The sequence below is a fragment of the Oratosquilla oratoria genome, chromosome 6, assembly GCF_046742065.1.
Source record: "Oratosquilla oratoria isolate Oo_2021 chromosome 6, ASM4674206v1, whole genome shotgun sequence".
NCBI classification, from domain to species: Eukaryota; Metazoa; Arthropoda; class Malacostraca; order Stomatopoda; family Squillidae; genus Oratosquilla; species Oratosquilla oratoria.
Window position 1 is genome coordinate 34,451,460 of NC_134782.1, and position 23,588 is coordinate 34,475,047.

General features: G+C 39.0%; 1 protein-coding gene across 6 annotated transcripts in view; it reads left to right on the forward strand.

Annotated features, from left to right (window-relative positions):
- Positions 1–23,588, forward strand: part of LOC143026382 (dedicator of cytokinesis protein 1-like) — a 195,231-nt gene that overhangs the window by 140,830 nt on the left and 30,813 nt on the right. For 5 of the 6 annotated variants that reach the window (XM_076186653.1, XM_076186655.1, XM_076186654.1 and 2 more), the window contains 4 exons: positions 1,123–1,206; positions 1,490–1,627; positions 6,567–6,682; positions 12,054–12,191. In XM_076186653.1, coding sequence (XP_076042768.1) covers positions 1,123–1,206; positions 1,490–1,627; positions 6,567–6,682; positions 12,054–12,191 — 476 coding nt within the window. The remainder of the gene's footprint in view (positions 1–1,122; positions 1,207–1,489; positions 1,628–6,566; positions 6,683–12,053; positions 12,192–23,588) is intronic. The other variant, XM_076186658.1, reaches the window with a different exon arrangement.

Genomic DNA, 23,588 nt, shown 5'->3' on the forward strand with positions numbered 1-23,588 from the left:
TTCTCTACCACAGACAAAATTATGTGTGGATCAGGTCTGTAGGCTTGCCACATATAGACCCTAAAGTATCAGCTACATGCTACTGAGCAGGTTTCAACCTCACAATAACTTGCAGTCAATTCACCAGACTGCGATATGTATATATATACATACATACATATATCAAGGCTTTTTCCCCCTTACAAGGGAGGTAGCCAAAATGGAAAAGGCATAAAATCATTCCCACCCATTCCATCCCTGAAAACACTCCACACCCCTCCACCCTCCCTCTTATCTTAGCACCTCCTGGATGATGGGTCATCCCTGCACCTTGTCCACTGCCCTGTGTCAGAAGCAGTGTCGTAAGACACAGCACATCCACAGCAAGGCCGCTTCATTAAATCGGCGACCCCCCCCCCCTCTCTGTCCCCCCATGCATAAAGGAGAAGACAGGGAGAAATCCCTTTGGGCTGCGTCAAATTTTGCTCCCACATACTACCTCACCCCCCATCCCCCCGCCCATTCCACCTCATGCATCACATCATCATCCATATACAACCATTCTCCATTCACCCCTATCTTCTGTCCTCTCCCGTCCTTCCTCAATAGACATTCCCCTCTTCCCCAAAGCCCCCTTCACCCCATCCATCCACCTCATCCTAGGATGTCCCCTCATGTTCACTCCCTCCACATCTGCCTTCCATACCTCTTTTACTAGTCTTTCTTCACTCATTCTTTCCATGTGTCCAAACCATCCTAATACTCTTTCATCAACCCTATCTCCCAGCTCCCTTTCCACCCCTGTTCTCCTCCTCACCTCCTCATTTCTCACTCTATCCAGCCTAGTAACCCCCATCATACTTCTCAGACACCTCATCTCAAACACATTCAAACTCCTTCTCTCTTCCTCTCTTATGTTCCATATTTCTGCCTCATACAGTGCTGTTGGCACTATCACTCCTTCATACAGTCTCCTCTTAGCATCCATTCCCAAATGTCTATTCCTCATTACACTCTTTAATCCACCAAGGCATTTACTCACTTCTCGGGGGAAAAAGCCTTTGGTATATGTATGTATGTAAGATTATAAGTCTGAATTTAGTACCAAACAGTATATATAATGTATGTTTTCATATATCACAGGCCTTCTTATGTGATGAGTATGAGGACAATCATCCAGAGGATGCCCCTCTGTTGCACAGGCTAAAAGAACTTATCAGTGAACAGGTGAGTTTTTTTATTTATTTATTTCTTTTTTATTTATTTATTTTTTTGTGTGTAATTTATATATCTTGTAGCTTTCAGCTTTCAAACCACCCACTTTAGAGGGTTTTCTGCTGTCATAAGACATGGGTAATGTCATCAGATTTCATAAATCTAGACTTTTTTAATGTTATTTTAACTATATATACTGATGTGTTTTTTATTTATTTTTATTTATTATTATTATCATTTATTTATTTATTAGTATTATTATTTATTGATTGATTTATTTATTTTCTTTGAACAGATACCTCTTTTGGAGGCAGCTCTTCACATCCATGCCAACAAAGTTGTGAAACAGTCACAGATACAAGGTTTGCATGAACATCTAATCATGTCATTCAATCGTATGAAGACACATGTTCAAGACAAGTATGGCACTGCGGTAAGGAGGCTTGTTTTTTATTCAGTTCAATTGTTGCCTCAAATTTCAATCAGTGGAAAACCCACAGCCCAGTGGCTGGCTTTAGTCCTTGGAACCTCCCACAGATCTCCCTGGGAAGAGGTGTTCAACTTTTGTTTGTGTTTTATCAACGTGGGACTTTTTCTATATCGTGGATTCAAAGTGGTAGGGAGAGGAGAGCAGTTACCAGTTGTCAGCTCTCCATGTGTGAAATAGCATAAGAAATACAGTTGAAGTTGATAGAGAGAGATCTTGGGACCAGTCTGGAGACTAGTGTCAGCTCCTCAGAGCTGCATCTCCTGATGGAGGTGAGAGGGTTGATGGGTTTTGAAAATGGGTAACTTTGCTGTCCATCTTGCAGGACCACCATAAGCAGGTACCTGTCATAGGTCCCTTGGTATTTATTTCTTTTAAATTATTCTTTGTAAACTTTGTATGAATTCATGGATTATATTTGCAGGGTATTGTTGTGTATAAAGAAACTAACACTGGCTGATCACTGACATAATTGATGTCATTCAAAAACTCCCATAGGCTAATTGGTATTTACATAACTGAACTTAAAAAATACAATTTTTTTTTCTATAAATGTCTCATCATTATATATACATATACCAAGGGCTTTTCCCCCCTCACAAGGGAGGTAGCCAAAATCAAAAGGGATAATTCCACTCCCACCCATTCCATCCCCATTCACCACCCCTTCCTCCCTCCCTCTCATCTTGGTTCCTCCTGGATGACAGGTCATCCCTGCATCTCGCCCACTGCCCTGGGTCAGAAGCAATGCAGCAAGACACAACACATCCACAGGAGAGCCAGTTCATTGAATCGGTAACATTGAAAATGGGAAGAAATTCATTCAAGCTGTGTCAAAATATCATTCACACACAACCACTCCCTAACCCCCCTCCAACCCCCACCCACTCCTTTCCATACATCACAGTATCATCCATACACAGCCATTCTCCACTCACCCCTATCTTTTGCCTTCTCTCTTCCACAACAGACATCACCCTCTTGCTCATTGCCCCTTTTACTCCATTCATCCATCTCCTTGGTTGTCCCCTCACGTTCACTCCATCTACCTCTGCCTTCCACACTTCTTTTACTAATCTTTCTTCACTCATTCCTCCATGTGTCCAAACCATCCCAATATATCATTATGGGTCCTAATATATTGCCACATAGAACAAATATGTAAAAGTATATACTTCTTCCAGCCTCCCCCACCTTCATTCTCACAACCAACCTGCCATCCTCATCACTTTACTGTTGCCCACATCTGCTTTCAACTTTAATTCCACTATTCACTGCCCTCTCCTGTATTTGAGTACTTCCCCATGGAAGCTCATTCATTCCATTACTCCCACTTCCCCAGTCTCACTACATTCCTTACCCCTATCAGTGTTGTCTGGTACTCTTCCTCTACCCTTCTCACTCAGCTTGCTCACACTTGGGAACCTTTCTCTCCGAATGTGTTAGAGCATCCCTACTTATAATGGAGGTTGAGGTGATGGCAGTTCAAACCCTGCCACCAGTGAGTTGGACCAAGGGCATGGTTGATTAAATTCCACACTACAAAGTCTTTTGTAAGGGGCACTATCAGAGCCTCCTGATAGGGGGAAGTCATGATGCTAAAGCGAATCATCATCAGTTGTTATATCTACTCTTAACCTCCTCCATATGATGACACCTATGTAGGCATCATGAAGCATGAGTGGGTATACAAAGATGCTAGCATTGGCATCCTGATTATATTTATTTTGTAGTTGCAGCTGAATGACCCTTGAATTCTGTGGACTGGCTTGATTGTGCTTTCTATGTTTATTATTACTCAGAGTGAAAGAGAATGAGTAAATCAGCAGTGACTTTACATTTTATAATGCAAGTATTGTGATGCATCATTGAATCAGCATACATCAGGCATCTAATGCTGTGTGTGAGAATTTGACTCGTATGGAAGAGGTTAATCTTTCTTTCACTAGATGATAATTAGACATTCCACCACCATCCCACTTCTTAAACACTATATTTCCTATCATAATCTCCCTTTCTAAACACTTCTCTAACCCCTCTCTCCTATAATTCTTACTTGACATCCCATACCTCCCAATTACTCCATCTGTCAGCTCATCTTGTACTATAGTATTAAGATCCATGAACATCAATATATTTATTTTCCTCTCAACACTCTTGAGAAACTCATTTAAATCAATCCAAAAAGTCTCCCTGTCCTCTCTATTTCACCTTCATACATGACCACACTTCTCTCCATTCCATCAAGCACTTCCCTGTCTCACCACTTACAAGCAGTGCTGTTCTTTCCTTCCCTTGCCCACAAGCAGTGCTGTTTTTGCCTTCCCTTGCCCCCTTGCCACTCCTGACACCCTACATACTATGCTTCCAAACTCCAGCTCACCTCTCCCTTTTAATTTAATTTCATTCATAAGAACATAAGAATGAAGGAGACTGCAAAAGACCATAAGGCCTACACTAGGCAGCTCCATATCCATCACCACCTGTCATCCCCATCTATAAAGTTGTCTAATTGTTTCTTAAAACAATTGATAGTTTCAGCGTTTACTACATGGTTACTAAGTTTATTCCATTCGTCGACCACCCTATAAGTAAACCAATTCTTGCCTATTTCCTTTTTAAATCTAAATTTGTCCAGTTTATAACCATTACTGCGAGTCCTGCCCTGTTGTTTTAATATGATTACCTTGTTTGCATCACCCTTGTTAAAGCCTTTGATCCACTTGAACACCTCTATTAGATCACCCCGCACTCTGATTTTTTCCAGAGAGTGTAAGTTAAGGTGCCTAAGCCTCTCTTCATAAGGCAAATTTCTGAGTCCATGTATCATTTTGGTCATTCTTCTCTGTACTGATTCTAGTGAATTGATGTCCATTCTGTAGGACAGAGACCAAAACTGTACCGCATAGTCAAGGATGGGTCTAGCTATCGCTAGATAGAGTTTAATAATTACTTCTGCACTTCTATTCGTTACTGTCCTAGCATTGAAACCTCATGCTCTGTTAGCTTTATTCCTGGTGCTAATGCACTGTTTCCTGGTTTTAAGGTCCGGACTCACTAGAACTCCCAAGTCTCTCTTGGACTCAATTTTCTCTAAAAGCGTGTTATCTAAGCTGTATCTATTTTTGGGGTTGTGTAGCCCTACGTTTAACATGCTACACTTAGAGATATTGAAGTTCATTTGCCATTTCACTGACCATGTGAACAATTTGTTAAGATCATCCTGCAGAATCTCTGCGTCGTCTCCTGACCTAATTAGGCGTCCTATTTTAGTGTCGTCCACAAACTTACTAACATCACTATTTATCCTGTCGTCTAAGTTGTTTATGTACATAATGAACAACAAGGGACCCAAAATCGAGCCCTGGGGGACCCCGCTAGTTACATTGCCCCACCTAGATTTTACTCCATTTATAGTGACCCGCTGTTTTCTGTTAGTAATCCAAGCTCTAATCCATTCTAATACTGTTCCTCCTATGCCATGGGCTTTGATTTTATTTAGTAGTCTCTGGTGTGGCACCTTGTGGAACGCTTTGCTAAAGTCAAGGTAAATAACATCGTAATTATCATTGTTATCTGACGCCTTATATACTTTAGTGTAAAAGGATAGAAGATTAGTCACACATGACTTACCCTTGGAGAAACCATGCTGTGAATCACAAATTAAATTATGTCTTTTGATGTGTTCTCTGAGTCTATTTACTATAATTGATTCAAGCATTTTTCCTATAACCAATGTCAAACTGATTGGCCTGTAGTTGGATATAGACGATCTATCTCCCTTCTTAAAAACGGGAACGGTTGCTTGGCTCCAAGCAGTAGGCACAAAACCAGTGTCTACTGATTTATTAAACATTTCAGTTAACTGATCACAGATTTCAAATTTACACTCCTTTAGCATTCTCAGAAAAATTTCATCTGAACCCGGCTTTAAGTCTTACAATCTGCTTGACTACTACTTTACTAATGCTGATATTAGATAGACTACTTTTTTCATCCCCTCTGAAAATCGGATCGCAGTCAGGTACTTTATCTAACCTCTCATTAGTAAACACCGATAGAAAATAATTGTTAAACTCCTCACTCATTTTTTCCTCCGATTCTATCATGACATTTTCATTGTTTTTAATTGGTCCTATTCTTTCTTTATTTCTTGTTCTATAGAGATGAAAGAAACCCTTTGGGTTGGATCTTGCTTGACTAGCAACCTTAATTTCATAATTACGTTTCGCTGTACATGTATTCTTTTTAACCAGCTTTGCCATTTCGTTATATCTTGATCTAAGGTGTGTTTCCCCATTTTTTATTTTTACGTAAAGTCCTCTTTTCATTCCGATCTCATGTTTCAATCTGTCCGTCATCCATTTGGGAGTATTACTATTTTTCCATATTGACTTCAGGGGGATAAATGTATTTTGTGCATTAATAATTAAATCAGTTAGATTGCTATACATTTCATCCAAATCGCTGACCTGTCTGTTGAGCCCTCGCCCCCAAATGACCTGACCCAAGGTATGCATATTACCCTCCATGACCCGACCTCTAGTCATGACCTGACCCCTGGTCACGCACTGAGACTCTACAATGTCCGAAACGTCCACATGACATTTCATATTCAATGTACATCCCTTTTACTTTCATCTGTACATCCACACATTCAGTACCCCAGTCGATGTTCTGGTTGGAGTCTTCCTCTGAGATACTTATATGCATTGACAGTTTGTAGGAGAAAAATACGGAGTGGGTGATCTTTAGTCCTACACAACAACCCATTTAGTTACCTTCTCTGATATGTATAGGATCACTTTGATGGCATTCTTCTCCCCCTACTACAGGGGGATGTATACCAAACACAAGCTCATAATATTATTTAAACTTTCTCCAGGGTATGCCTCATGACCTGCAGGACCACATCACCAGGATATCAAGATTTCAAACTCAAGTCAGCTTGAACAATGAACATTCAATCAGAAATTCTCATCACTCCACAAGTTCACATGAGTAAGTGGGTGATTTATTTTTATCAATGGGCATTTGCCGTGGACTTCAAACTATGAAACTCTTGGTAAACCAAGGCAATCCCACACTGCATTCTGAATCTAAACTCTTTCTATTGCATCTTGGTTTTACAAAATCTTTATTTGCTTACATTTTTAGTCTTAATTGGACTTATGTTTGAGCAATATGGAAAGGATCCCTCTTCACAATGCAGCTCTATACTCAAGTCTCTGCAGACATCCCTATATTTCAGAACTTTCTAACATTCACGTCCTTTCAGTAAATGGATGCTTCCTTGAACTCGCAATCTCTTCACTCAGTCCAGCTCTTAGAGACCATCAGTAAAGTTTTTCTAAAACTTCAATTATGTCATGATAATCATTACTAACCTCAAGATTCCTAGTTTCAGGAATCTCAGTCTTCATATAATTGGGATCTTACAACATTTAGTATAAATCCACCCCACTTTTTTTTTTTTATATCTTGTACATGAGGGCTCAAGCCCATAGGAGCTTATGCATTGTAAAAGTTATGTAATTTAGATCCCGTATTGGGGTCTTGACCACATAGTTATATTAGGTCATTACTTACAGACTTCTTTTCAGTCAGTCTGTTGTTTCATAATTCCTATAGAAGACCCATGGCAAACAGGTAACTGGCAACAGCCTCCAGATTGGCCCATGAGTCACTCAAGGAAGGAATTGTCATCTGAGTATGGCTATGATGGGGCAATTTAATGATTGTATCTGGGGCAGCCTATTTCTATAACCAGGCCTATTCTGTGTAGGTATTTAGTGCTGGACGGATCTGAATGTAGATGTGCTTGTGTGGTTCTTGCTTCTCTTTGGAGAGATCTTATATGATCTTGGGGTTGGAGTAGGATGTTTGGTAGTCAGTTTTGTGGTTCTTGTTTTGTAATCTGGAGTGTGAATGTCTTTTCTACGGATGAGTTATATGATGTAAATGGTAGGTTGTTGATGTTTAATGATTGAGTAGCACACACTGATGAGACCGAAATTAGAATATGCTGTATTAATGTGGGCACCTACAACAAAAAAGAACACAAGAAAATTAGAAAGAATCCAAAGAGCAGCAACAAAAATGGCACCCACACCATCAAATCTGACATATGAACAAAGATTGGAGAAATTACAGCTGTCAACACTAGAGCAGAAAAGGGAGGCGATTTGTTGACCATCTTCAGAATTATGAAAGGGATGGAAGTTCTCAATAGAGACGACCTAAAATGGGACAAAAGAGAAACAAGAGGACACGAAAAGAAACTAAAGAAGGACAGTTTCAGAAGACCTGAAAAAAAAGCCTCCCACACAGAGTGATATCTGGAACAGACTGAACAGAGAAACAGTGAATGCCAGAACTATGCATGATTTCAAGAATAAACTGGATGTGGAGAGATATGAAAACGGGTCACTACGAGCATAGCTGCCGTCCCATAGAATACAACTAGGTAAATACACAACCACCCTTTTCTCACCCCTATCCCCAGCTTTCTTATTTGCTCAATAGACATTCACCGGTTTCTCTAAGTCTCTTTCACCTCATTCATCCATCTCATCCTTAGTCATCCCTTCAAGTTCACTCTATCCATATCTGCTCTCCACACCTCTTTTGCTAATAATTCTTCACACATTCTTTCCATGTGTCCAAACCAACCCAATAATCTTTCATCATCCCTATCTGCCAGCTCCCTTTCCATCCCTACTCCCCTCCTCACCACGTCATTTCTCATTCTATCCAACCCTTACCATACTTTTCAAACATTTCATTTCAAACAACTAATTATATTAATGAACTGACGGACAAATTATTCAAGATAATAGACTTTTCACTCAAAGAAGGAAAGATACCATAAGATTGGAAAGATGCAAACATAGTACCAATATATAAAGGAGGAAACAAAGAAGATCCTACAAACTTCAGACTGGTATCCCTTACAAGCACAGTAGCAAAAATATCTGAAAAAGTTATCAGAAACAAATGGATGAAACACTTGGAAGAGAATGAAATATTAAACCCTAATCAATTTGGCTTTAGAAGTGGAAGATCGTATACTACAAACTTAATATGCTTTTACTCGAGATTAATTGAGATGATACAGTGAGTCCTCCTTATACAGTAATTCTTTAAGTGGTAAATTCAGATTTACGGTATTTTGTAATTACTTCCCTCAATTCTATTTATGGTAAGAAAAATTCACAGATACATCCGCTAGATATTTTGAAGAGGAAAGAGCAGAGAGAAGGTACATCTGCCATATCCTATTATTACATGTTATAATAGGTTCGGTATACGGTAATTTCAATTTGCGGTAAGGTTTTCAGGAATGCATATGTACCGTATAATGAGGACTTACTGTACAAGAAAGAGATGGCTGGGCAGATTGCACCTTCTTAGATTTGCAGAAGGCTTTTGACAAAGTACCACATAAAAAGTTAATAAGAAAAATTGAAATAATAGGAGGAATACAAGGTAAGCTACTGGAATGGATGAAGGATTTCTTAAATGGAGAAAAATGAGAGTAGTACTTGGAGACAAAAATTCAAACTGGGAAGATGTGATAAGTGGCATCCCACAAGGCTCTGTTTTTGCTCCTTTAATGTTTGTCATGTATATAAATGATATGGATGAAGGAGTGAAGTGTTACATGAACTTCTTTGCTGACAATGCCAAATTACTCAAGAGAGTAAGCACAGAAGAAGATTGCAGATCACTACAAGAAGACCTGGACAAAATATGGGAATGGAGTCAGAGGTGTGAAATGAACTTTAACATTAAGAAATGTAGTATAATGGAATTTGGAAAAAGCAAAAATAGAATATTGGGTCAATATAATTTTGGTAACAAGGAAGTCAAAAAAGTTGACTCAGAAAGGGACCTGGAAGTGATTATCTCAAGTGACTTGCACCTGATAAACATAAAAATTAGCTGGGGAGGCTTTTAACTTATTAAGATCAATGAAAGTGGCCTTCAACTATGTGGATGAAGAAATTGTAAAGAAAATAGTGGTTTGCACTAATAAGACCTAAACTAGAATATGCTACAACACTATGGGTACCTAGAAAGAAAGAAAGAAAGAGAAAAAAAAAAAAAAAAAAAAAAAACGGCAACAAAAATGGCACCAACCCTATCAAATTTGACATACGAACAAAGATTGGAGAAATTACATTTGTCAACACTGGAACAAAGAAGAGAAAGAGGTGATTTGGTGACCATTTACAGAATTATGAAAGGGATGGATATTCTCGATAGAGACGACTTATTAAAATGGGACAGAAGATAAGCAAGAGGACACAAAAAGAAGCTAAAGAAGGACAGTTACAGAAGAGATTTGAAAAAAGGATAGCTTCCCACATAGAATGATTGATGTCTGGAACAAACTAAACATAGAAACAGTGAGTGCCAAAACTATACAAAGTTTTGAGAACAAACTGGATGCAGAGAGATATAAAATCAGGTCACTACGAGCATAGCTCACATCTTGTAAAATACAAATAGGTAAATACAACCAGGTAAATACATTTATATTTTCCTGTCTCTTTTAAGTTCCAAGTGTATGCCCCATACATTGTCATATTGTATACAGTACAATACACATCATGATATAGTAGCGATGGCCATGGGTCTTCTGCAGAAGGGACCAGGGGCAACAGATTGATTGATATTGTGATATAGAAATATGCCATTGATGTAAAAAAGGAGAGGTAGATGTAATTATAACCCCCAGAACCCATCAATATAAGGTACTCCTTGATATTTGGCCAGTCATCATTTTGACCTTTGTGCATACATTATTATCCAGTCATATATAATTATTACCATTGATAATTCTCTTTAAAGGTGGAATTTATATTATTGTCAGTATTCAGGTGATCCTTACCTTTCAAGCATAGAGGTGCCATACCTCTATGCTTTTTTTTTTAATCTATTTCCCTCGTCATAATTTGATTAATACTGTTCCATCATATTCTGTGTCTCCTTCATTTTGGACAGCATCATTGACAGTGTTGTGGGGGCCATCAGTCATGCATGAGGCTCAACATCAGTAACTTCATTTCATCATAAGTAATACTAACAACAGTGTTCCTACTCTACTCATTTCCTGCTGCAACCACAATTGCTTTCATTTTTTTCCTCCACCTTACATTCTGGCTCAGCTTATGCCTGAAATGCAGCTTTATCCTGCCCACTCTAATTTTTCCCTTTTTGCCCCTGCCTATCTTCTCATGAAAGTCAACTCTTCCCCCATTACCTTTTTTTTTTTTTTTATTTGATTCACTCCCTTTGCATCAAGTTTTCTTTGTACTTCATTGTTGTATTTCCTTTTCTGTTACATTTCCTTTATTTAGTATTTATCTAGTAGGGGTCAATGATAAGTATTACAAGTGGTGGTTCTGCAAGATGGGAATCAAAGAGAATCATCTTGATACTCGTCTTCAGAACTCATCAACACCCTTCAAAACTTGCCAACACCCTCACCTTCATCCAGAAGTTACCCCAAGGGATTGACACTCAGTATGGGCCCAAGATATCTATCAACATCAACTGTATTTCCTTAATTTTTTTCACACAAGGAGAGCTGACAACCACTGACCACCTCCCTCCTCATACTATTTTAAACTGGTGTAATAAATAGTTCTGCACTAATACAACATAGATAACTGGCTCTTGCCAGTTACTTGAGTGCTGTGGGTCTTCTGCAGGAGAGATGTGTGGCAATGAAGTGATTGATTAATTTGTACAGGTGATTTACCCTCCCATATGAACACCCTCCTAGATTTGTACTATTGGTTTACCTATGTTTAACAACCAAAAATGTGCATGGGTTACGGAGAGATTTAGAGAAGATTGTAAAGACTAAGTTAGTATCCTCTTCAGTGAGAGGGGTACACCAGGGTTGAACTGGCAGTATTGCTGGAAAAGTGATGAGGTGCATCCTTTGCATCGTGGAAGCAGGAAGGAGTGAAAGGGTTGCATGTGATGGGAGTGAAAGGAGGGTTGAGGATGTTCTAGTCCCATGCCTATCCACTTCACTGTTCAAGTTACAACTGATTGTTTTTTATGACAATATATTCATCCTCATCTATGGCTGCTCTCCTTTCCCTCCAGCATCAGTGTTGTTGTGTCAGCAGTGATACTCTCCTGGTGCCAGTTCTGTTGAGATATTTTTTTCTTACTTAGTACCCTCTCTTCTCCTTACTAACCAATCCCTCAAATCCCCATTTTCTCCATCAACTCCCTTATAATTGCCCCAGGAACCTTGCCTATTGAAGGAATGTTCTTTTGAACCCTGACACTACCCATTAGTACAAATTTGCATGTGTGTAGCTGCCTGGCTTGGCATGATCCATTGCAGTGTGAGTGTAAGCAGTGAATTTGAGGACCAGCAAAAGTCCAAGGAGAATTTTGGCCCTTCTTCCCCTTCCTCGCACCGCTCAGACGGTTTCCGCAACAGCCTCAGCCGGAGTCTGCATGCCCACTCTGAGCTGATCCTGTGAGTAGATGTGTAGAGTCATAAATTTAGTGAATTGCAGTGTCTTATTGCTTCCAGCACTGAATATCTTTGACTTGCTCTCACAGTCCACTAACAAAGTTATACTTGGGTTTTATTCGTTATTATAGTTTGAAGTTACTCTAGAGATTTTCTTTAAAGAAAATTTACAAGGATATTTGGTACATACATATACCAAGGCTTTTTCCCCCTTACAAGGGAGGTAACCAAAAAACAAAGGCATAAAAACCATTCCCTCCATTCCATCCCCAATACACTCCTCTCCCCTCCACCCTCTACCTTCCCTCTTATCTTGGCACCTCCTGGATGATGGGTCATCCCTGCATCTTGTCCACTGCCCTGGGTCAGAAGCAGTGTCACAAGACACAGCACATCCACAGCAAGGCCACTTCATTAGATTGTCAACCCCCCTCTCCATCCCCCCCATGCAGAAAAAGCGAAGACGGGGAGAAATCCCTTCGGGCTGTATCAAATTTTTCTCACACATACTGCCTCACTCCCCATCCCCCATCCATTCCACCTCATGCATCACAACATCATCCATATACAACCATTCTCCATTCACCTCTGTCTTCTGTCCTTTCCCGTCCTTCCTCAACAGACATTCCCCTCTTTCCCAAAGCCCCTTTTACCCCATCCATCCATCTCATCCTAGGTTGCCTCCTCATGTTCACTCCCTCCACATCTGCCTTCTATACCTCTTTTACTAGTTTTTCTTCACTCATTCTTTCCATGTGTCCAAACCATCCCAATACTCTTTCATCCACCCAATCTCCCAACTCCCTTTCCACTCCTGTTCTCCTCCTCACCTCCTCATTTCCCACTATATCCAGCCTAGTAACCCCTATCATACTTCTCAGGCACCTCATCTCAAACACATTCAAACTCCTCTCTTCCTCTCATATGTTCCATGTTTCTGTCCCATACAGTGCTGTTGGCACAATCACTTCTTCATACAATCTCCTCTTAGTATCCATTCCCAAATGTCTATTTTTCATTACACTTTTTAATCCCCCAAGGCATTTACTAGCTTCTCTCAATCTACATTCTTCCTCCACCTCCATTCCTCCCTTTCCTGCCACATTCGCACCCAAGTATCTAAAACTATCCATTTTCTCCAGTCTCTCTCCCTTAATGCTCACTTACAGTCTCCTGCCACTTTCACCCCATGTACATCTCATCACCTTACTTTTAACCACATTTATCTTAAATTTCCTTCTTTTACACACTTTCTCAAACTCTGTCACTAACTCTATCAACCCCTCCTCCGATCCTGCTACAAGCGCAGTGTCGTCCGCAAACAACAGCTGGCTGTTGTATAAATTATTTGCCCTTTCGCTTTTATATGGATGGTATCTTAATCAAGACATACACTCAACCTTCACCCATCCCACACCCATTGAAAAACCAAGGTACAAGTGGGTTTTGGAAAGATGCAGGATAGGTGAAGGACAGATGTGGTGTGCCCTTGGCCACCTCCTCTATAAAGGTGAAAAGGCCTTTGGTATACTAATGAATTTGCCTTCTAGTATGATCAAGACTAATGTCAGTGTTTTTTCAGTTTTTCTGGTACACTGTTGCCTCTTAGTATATTCTTTTTCCTCTTCTGTCTTCTTTCTCTCGTCTCCTTTTCCTCTTCTTTCCTTTATCTTTGCCTTTTTCTTCAATGTTTTGCTTCTTCATCTTCCTCTCCTCCTCCTTCTCCTTTTCTTCTTCTTCTTCATCTTCATCTTGTTGTTCTTGTTCTTCATCGTTTTCCTTCATATTTAAATTTAAAAATCTTATTTTGTCTCTCCCTATTTTACCCTCTCCCTGTCCTTGCCCTCTAACTTTGCCAGCTCCTTCAATATTAATGACTAGTAAAAAAAAAAAAAAAATCCTTTTTAAATTTTACTTTTCATTTTCTTCCAACTCTCTGTCTCTTCCTTATTTTGTGCCACAATTTCCTGTTTTTCCTCCTTGTTCTACTCCCTACCCCACCCCATACACCTGTATGTGTTTTGACTGCATATGCCTTATGTTGTCAATACTTTTGGGGTCTTTGGTAATGCCCCTGTGGACCAGAGTCACACAGTATTCTTTTATGATTGGAATCCATTATCCACTCAGAAGATGCTGATTACTTTGAGGTTCTACTTTACCATCTGTCTACTGCTTTCATTAAATCTCTCCTTTACCACCTGTACACCTCTTTGGCATGATGTCATCCCTGAGGATAGAAACACTGGTTGTAAACAATGAAATACAATGTCCTCTTCTTCTTTCCCCTTCTCATATTTGGCATCCTTCCTCCTACTCCTCCTCCTCCACTATGTCCTTTCTCCTTTCTATCCTCTTATTGGTCATCCTTTTCTGTCTGTTCTTCCTCATTCCTCCTCCTCTTCTTCCCCCTGTGCTTCCTTGTCTCCCTTTTCCCTACTGTCCCTCTTCCCCTTTGTTATCTTTCTCCCTCTTTTCCTTCTTTTCTTCCTCATTATCATTTTTCTGTGAATGTCTGCCTTTTTTCTCCACTTTTGATCATGTTTTTGACCTCCCCAGGTTCATCCTTTTTTTCCCCACTTCTGTCCAGTTCCTTTGTATATATTTTTCATTCAATTTTAAATATTTGTCAGGCTATCTTTGCATACTGTACTGTGGAATGAACAAAAATAATTGTGTAATTGTAGCATGTTAATGATGATTGTTGCCTCAAGTTTCACTGCCTGGGAACCTTCAGCCCCAATGTGACTGGCAACAATCCTCAGACCCTTCCATATAGATCCTGGGAAGAAACATTGGAATGCTGTCTGTGTTGCAGAAAGTGTGCACAACATCACAGAGAAACTTATTGAAGTGGGATTAAAAGAAAAACAAGGGGATATGAAAAGAAATTCAAAATATAATTATAGAAAAGATCTGAAAAAAAAAGTTTTTCAGAGTGGTGGATGTCTGGAACAAATTGGAGAAACAATAGTGTGTGCAAACACCACACAAGAATTTAAGAACAAACTAGATACTGCGAGATACAAAGATGGGTCACTATGAGCATAGCTCCCCATCCCACATAATACAGCTAGGTAAATACTTAATTATGAATGGTGTGCATCTCTAAAAGTCACTCCTCCTAGATACAATAGCTAAAATTTGTGAATCATCAAAGATAGATGGACAAAATATCTGGAGGAGAATAATATACTGAACCTGAGGCAATTTGGATTCAGACAAGGAAGATCATGTACCACTAATTTAATTTGTTTCTATTCAAGATTGATAGATATATTGCAAGAAAGGGATGGCTGGGCAGACTGTGCATTCCTGGACCTACAAAAGGCATTTGATAAGGTACATACATACATACATACATACATATACTGAAAAACAAACAAGAAATAGAAAAACTGCGCCAAGATAAAAAGGAATATACAGAAGAACTGGAAATGGCTGAAATTATGAACAACCACTTCAGATCAGTATTCACAATAGAAAACTCACCTAACAGTGTAGATAGAGAGAGAGAATTATCCCCAGCAATGAAAGAAATAAACGTAACACAAAAAGAAATCAGTGATCAAATTAAAACCCTTGATGTCAGAAAATCACATGGCCCAGACGGAATTGCAAACTGGATACTGAAGGAATGTATGGAAGAATTAACTGACAAAATATATAATATAATTAAATCCTCACTTAAAGAAGGAAAAGTACCATTGGACTGGAAAAAAGCAAACATTGTACCAATTTATAAAGGAGGTGATAAAGAAGATCCATCTAACTACAGACCGGTCTCACTAACAAGCACAATAGCAAAAATTTGTGAAAGAGTTGTCGAAAACAGATGGGTTAAATACCTGGAAGAAAAATCTATACTGAACCCAAATCAATTTGGATTCAGACAAGGGAGATCATGTACAACAAATCTGATCTACCTTTACTCAAGATTAGTAGACATAATACAAGAAAGAGATGGATGGGTGGACTGTGCTTTTCTGGACCTGCAAAAGGCATTCAATAAGGTACCTCATAGGAAATTAATAAATAAGATAGAATCAAAGGGTGGCATCAGAGGAAAATTATTGGAATGGATGAAAGACTTCCTGATTGGGAGGAAAATGAGAGTTGTAATTAGAGAAAAATTCTCCAACTGGGAAGAAGTAAAAAGCGGTGTCCCACAAGGATTGGTACTGGCCCCGATCATGTTCGCCGTATACATTATTGACATGAATGAAGGTGTGGAGTGCTATATGAATTTTTTTTGCAGATGCAAAATTACTTAAGAAGGTAAAAACGGAAGAGGACTGCAACTCATTGCAACAAGATCTGGACACGATATGGAATTGGACTCAAAAGTGGGAAGTGAAATTTAATATAAAGAAATGCAGTATAATGGAATTTGGAAAGAGTAAAAACAGAATATCAAAAGATTACAGAATTGGAGAAGAAAAAAAAAAAGAAGCAAACTCTGAAAAAGATCTTGGAGTGATGATTGGAAAGGACATGAAACCTGATAAGCATATAAATAAAATATTAGGAGAAACCTACAATTTATTGAGGTCAATCAAAGTGGCATTTACTTATATGGATGAAGAAATGATAAAGAAAATACTAACTACACTAATAAGACCAAAACTTGAGTACACAGCATCACTTTGGACACCCAGTACCAAAAAGAATATTAAGAAACTAGAAAGATTACAAAGAGCAACAACCAAACTAGCACAGACTCTTGCCGAACTAACATATGAGCAAAGATTATCCAAACTGAACCTACCAACTCTGGAACAAAGAAGAGAAAGAGGAGATTTGCTGACTATCTACAGAATAATGAAAGGAATGGAAGTTTTAGACAGGAATGACCTGTTAGTGTGGGACAACGGTAAAACGAGATGACATGGAGAAAAACTGAAAAAAGATAGTTATAGAAAAAACTTGAAAAGGAACAGTTTCCCACACAGAGCGATTAATACATGGAACAAATTAGACAACAAAACAATATGTGCAAACACTATACAAGATTTTAAGATAAAACTTGATGCGGAGAGATACAAAGACGGGTCACCACGAGCATAGCTCCCCTCCCGTATATTACAACTAGGTAAATACCAAGGCTTTTTCCCCCTTACAAGGGAGGTAGCCAAAAAGGAAAAGGCATAAAATCATTCCCACCCATTCCATCCCTGAATACACTCCACACCCCTCCACCCTCCCTCTTATCTTAGCACCTCCTGGATGACGGGTCATCCCCGCACCCCGTCCACTGGTAAGGTACCACACAGAAAATTACTATAGGAGGCATATATGGAAAACTATTGAGTTGGATGGAGGACTTCCTACTTGGAAGAAAAATGAGTGGTGCTCGGAGGCAAATATTCAAAATGGGAAGAAATGAGTAGTGGTGTCCCACAGGGGTCAGTACTAGCTCCGATAATGTTTGCTATATATGTAAATGACATGGACAAAGGCATTGAAAGTTACATGAACTGCTTTGCGGGTGATGCAAAATTATTAAAGAGAATAAACTCCGAAATAGACTGTGACTCATTGCAGAGTGATCTGAACAAAGTCTCAGAGTGGAGCAAGAGATGGGAGGTAGAATTCAACATCAAGAAGTGCAGTATAATTGAATTTGGAAAAAGCAAGAAGATAATAAAAGGACAGTATAGAATTGATGGAAAAGAAATAAAGAAAGTAAATTCTAAAAGGGACCTAGGAGTAATCATCACCAAAGACATGTCGCCAGATAAACATATAAATAAAATAGTTGGAGAAACATACAATTTGTTGAGATCAATAAAAGGTGACCTGGATAAGGAAATGATAAAGAAAAGAAAATATTACAAACACTGATAAGGCCAAAACTGGAATATGCAGTGCTGATATGGTCACCCAGTACAAAAAAGAATATAAGAAAATTAGAAAGAATACAAAGAGCAACGACAAAGTTGGTCCCAACACTAGCAAACCTGACATATGAACAAGACTGGTCGAACTGGAATTGCCAACCCTGGAACAAAGAAGAGAACGAGGGGACCTAATAACCATCTACAGAATTATGAAAGGAAAAGAATGCCTTGATAGAGAGGACTTATTAAAGTGGGAGAGAGGAAATACAAGAGGACATGCAATGAAACTCAAAAAGGATAACTACAGAAGAGACCTGAAAAAGAACAGCTTCCCACACAGTGATAGATACAGACGCTCCTCAACTTACGTTTTAATTATGTTCCGAACTGCCGAACGTAAGTTGAAAATGAATGTAAGTTGTTACTGTACTATACATCCGTAAATTCTATTACCGTATCTTATAAAACACCCCTAAATAATTAATTATGCACATAACATTGTAAAATAATAACATTAATTTCAAATTAATTGAATTCAAGCAACATAAATTGAGACGGTGGAGGAGGAGGATGAGGCAAGGCATGTTCAGTTTGTCGTTTGTGCAATGTAAACAATGGACGCAGCGTCGTGCGCAAGTATCGTTTGAACTACGGAGAGTGCGCTAAACTAAAAAATTCACTTAAAAAATTTTTTTTTTTTACAATTTTTTTTTTACAGTCAGTTCAAACGTAAAATCGAAAAAACGTAAAACGAATGAACGTAAGTAGAGGAGCGTCTGTATATGGAACAAATTGGATGAAGAAATAGTGTGTGCAAACACAATACAAGAATTTAAGAACAAACTTGATCTTGTGAGATACAAAAACGGGTCACCACGAGCATAGCTCCCCTTCCTGTATAATACAATTAGGTAAATAGAGTGGCGTTCCAATATTCTGGGTAACATACAACAGACCTATCTCTTCTCCAATAGATCTAAACTGATGGAAAGGTTTATCCTGGAAAGAATCAAAACATATGTATAGTTGAAGCCCAATTTGGCAATTTAATTCACTCAAGGTTGGGTTTGCTAAATAAATTTTTCTGCTAAATTGGATGTTCATTATACACATACATACATATACCAAGGCTTTTTCCCCCTTACAAGGGAGGTAGCCAAAAAAGGAAAAGGCATAAAATCATTCCCACCCATTCCATCCCTGAATACACTCCACACCCCTCCACCCTCCCTCTTATCTTAGCATCTCCTGGATGACGGGTCATCCCTGCACCTTGTCCACTGCCCTGGGTCAGAAGCAGTGTCGCAAGACACAGCACATCCACAGCAAGGCCGCTTCATTAAATCGGCAACCCCCCCTCTCCGTCCCCCCATTGCATAAAAGGAGAAGACAGGGAGAAATCCCTTCGGGCTGCGTCAAATTTTGCTCACACATACTACCTCACCCCCCATCCCCCTGCCCATTCCACCTCATGCAATCACAACATCATCCATATACAACCATTCTCCATTCACCCCTGTCTTCTGTCCTCTCCCGTCCTTCCTCAACAGACATTCCCTTCTTCCCCAAAGCCCCCTTCACCCCATCCATCCACCTCATCCTAGGATGTCCCCTCATGTTCACTCCCTCCACATCTGCCTTCCATACCTCTTTTACTAGTCTTTCTTCACTCATTCTTTCCATGTGTCCAAACCATCCTAATACTCTTTCATCAACCCTATCTCCCAGCTCCCTTTCCACCCCCGTTCTTCTCCTCACCTCCTCATTTCTCACTCTATCCAGCCTAGTAACCCCCATCATACTTCTCAGACACCTCATCTCAAACAAATTCAAACTCCTTCTCTCTTCCTCTCTTATGTTCCATGTTTCTGCCCCATACAGTGCTGTTGGCACAATCACTCCTTCATATAGTCTCCTCTTAGCATCCATTCCCAAATGTCTATTCCTCATTACACTCTTCAATCCACCAAGGCATTTACTCGCTTCTCTCAATCTACATTCTACCTCCACCTTCACTCCACCTTTTCTTGCCACATTTGCACCCAAGTATCTAAAACTATCCACTTCCTCCAGTCACTCTCCCTTAATGCTCATCTTCCAGTCTACTGCCACTTTCACCCCTTGTACATCTCATCACCTTACTTTTACCCACATTTATCTTTAGCTTTCTTCTATCACATACTCTCCCAAACTCTGTCACCAACTTCCTCAATCCCTCCTCCGATCCTGCCACAAGCGCAGTGTTGTCAGCAAACAACAGCTGGCTCACCTCCCACTTTTCTCCATTTTCTTTAACCATCTCCAAACCCTGACCCACTACCCTTGCATTTACCTCTCGCACTACCCCATCCATGTATAGGTTGAACAGCCAGGGCGACATAAACCATCCTTGACGAAGTCCCACCTTTACCTCAAACCACTCACTCTCTCCATTTCTTATCCTGACACAAGCTCTACTACTCTCATAAAAACTCTTGACAGCTCCTAGAAGCTTTCCTCCTATCCCATATATCTGCATAACCTCCCACAGTTCATTATGGACATCCAATTTAATCAAATTTTGCTTTATATTGATAGTCTTTCCACTAAATACTAGTGTTCATTAGCAAAAAATAACAGATGATGGGAAAGTACTCAATTTAGTGACCTTGTTTCCATTAAACCGGGCTATTCCATTATTGGTTTTGCCACTGAATAACAATGTGCTCAGTTTGATGTATCTATGTTTGCCAATTCGAACTTTCTGAACATTCTAGATTGTATTTGGAATGATTTGTCATCTGGGTTGATTTCTGGAGGTATTGATGAGATGCAACTTCAAAGAGGCAGTATCAAGATATTGTAAGGAGGAACCCCCACAGACACAGTTAACAACTATTGTCCAGAGTATCTCAGGAACTCCTACCTTATGTAGGAGATCCAGCCCCATCTCATAATAGAGACAGTGTGTCAGCAGACAATTCAAAGAGTGTGAAAAAAGTAGAAAATGAAGATATAAAGTACTGCAGGAAGACCTAGTCAGGATTTAAAATTGTAGCCAGCTATGGAAAATTAATTTCAATGCAAAAATAAATAGAAGAAAAATATATCTACCTACATACCAAGGGCTTTTCCCCCCAATAAGATACATGCATATGTATATCAAGGGCCTTTTCTTCCTTACAAGGGAGGTAGCCAAAGTCAAAGGCTTAAATCCACTCCTACCCATCCCATCACCACATACTCCGCTCCCATTCATCATCCCTCTCTCCCTCTTTTCTTAGCTCCTCATTGACGACAGGTCATCCCTGCATCTTGCCCTCTACCCTGGGTCAGAAGCAATGCAGCAAGACACAGCACATCCACAGCAAGGTCATTTCATTTAATCGGTGAATCGGCAAATCCCCCTCTGCCCTGTAAGATGAAAAATAAAAGTACAAATTATTGTATGTGTGCACCAAATGTTCTTTCCCCACTTTATATATATATATTCCAAAATCAAAGCACATACCCACCTCATAAACAAACAGAACCCACTCTTCATTGCATGTTGGGGATGGAAGATCTCCGTGTCCTCCCAACCAAACCTCAGAGGATAGGGCAAAGACTAGATATTTGAATAAAATTAAAGAAATGCAGTTTCCCATGTAGGAGTCTTGATGATAAAATAGTTGGCAGTCAAAGAACATAGCACAATTTAAGGCCAGAATTGACCAATGGGAATGCAGAAACAGAACCCTACAATTGTATCTCTTATACTGTTTAACACAGCTAGGCAAATACAACCAAATAAAAACATACACTGGAGGGACTGGTGGTGAATACCTGTATATGGTGCTTCTGCAGGATGGACAGCAAAGCTACCCATTTGCAGAACCTGTCAACCCCTCACCCCCATCAGGATATGCAGCCCAGAATGGCTGACACTGTCTAGAGTGGGCCCTAGATCTCTCTCTATCAACTTCAACTGTATTTCGAACATCTACACAGCAACACTATGGACACCCAGTACCAAAAAGAATATAAAGAAGTTAGAAAGAATGCAAAGAGCAACAACAAAACTGGCACCAACTCTTTCCAAAATGACAAAGACTGTCCAAATTAGAATTACCAACTGGAACAAAGAAGGGAAAGAGGAGACTTACTAACTATAGAATTATGAAGGGAATGAAAATCTTAGATAAGAATGACTTATTGAAATGGGACAATGGAAAAACAAGAGGACATGAAAAGAAACTAAAAAAAAAAAAGATAATTACAGAAGAGATCTGAAAAAAATAGCTTCCCACACAGAGTGATAGATACTTGGAACAAATTGGACAAAGAAACAGTGTGTGCAAACACTATTCAAGATTTTAAGAAAAAACTTGATGCTGAGAGATACAAAGATGGGTCACCACGAGCATAGCTCCCTTCCCGTATAATAAATGAAAAGCTGACAACTGGAGACTGCTCCCCTCTCATTATTCTCATCCAGTGACATAGAAATAGTCCCACACTAATGCAATACAGACACTTGAGGCAACAATTATTATTGTTTTTGTTTCATATTTTATTTTTGTTTTCATCATCATAATTATTGTTATTTTTATTATTAGTCTAATGATGGTCCACCAAAATTATTACACAGTATTAGTTTGGACATGTATACTGCATGTTCTTGACCTGGAAGAGCAAGTCAGGCTAGTTATTAGAGGTTGATCTTGCATGTGCAGATGAGGCATGTCTTATAAGTTGATGTCTTATAAATTGGTAATAATGATATCCAACCATTTCAAAATGGAAAATGTTTTAAGATTTGTATATTTAACATAAGGTTAAGTCAAGTGGCTATTGCAATATGTGTGAATTAATATCTGCTTATTGCATATTTAATGAGTAGTACTAACATTATTATATAGTGTTTACTAATGATTTACTAATGATGTTTATTTCTCTTGTCTTTTACTCCATCCTTCACAACCTCTTTAATTTCTATGAAAACTTTACCCTGTTTCTTTTTTGGTTTCCTTTAAATTTCTATGAAACTTTTTTTTTCTGTTTGGTAATATCTTAAATACGGTTTTGTATGTGTGCTCTTTATTGTCCCCAAACTTGTATTTTCATCTGCTGTGTAATTGCATTTTTTTTCTATAATATTAATAGTGTCAGTAGTAACAGTAAGATGTCTAAGTCTCCTTCCTTGACTCAGCTCAAGATGAGTAGTGCCAACCTACTCTCTCTCTTCACATCTTCAGGGGCATCCCACCATGTGTAGTCTGTTTCCCAAACAATAGAGAAATGTTTGTCCTTGGAACATGTTTAAGCATAGACATGGATAAATTTAAGAGATGGATTCCTTAATCTGTTTTTATCTATGCTAATATTTTTTATACAGTTACATGCTGTGATGAATAATTCAGTAAACTCTTCACTGCCTTTATGCCAATAAGTCATCAGTATAATACAATTTTTTATGCATTCTTAAATATTATTCTATTCATATTTACAATTCAATTCTTATAGATGCACCAAACATTTTATTATTAGCATCTTAAAGTTCTGATACCTATTCTAGTTTTATGAATAATAATTTGGAAAT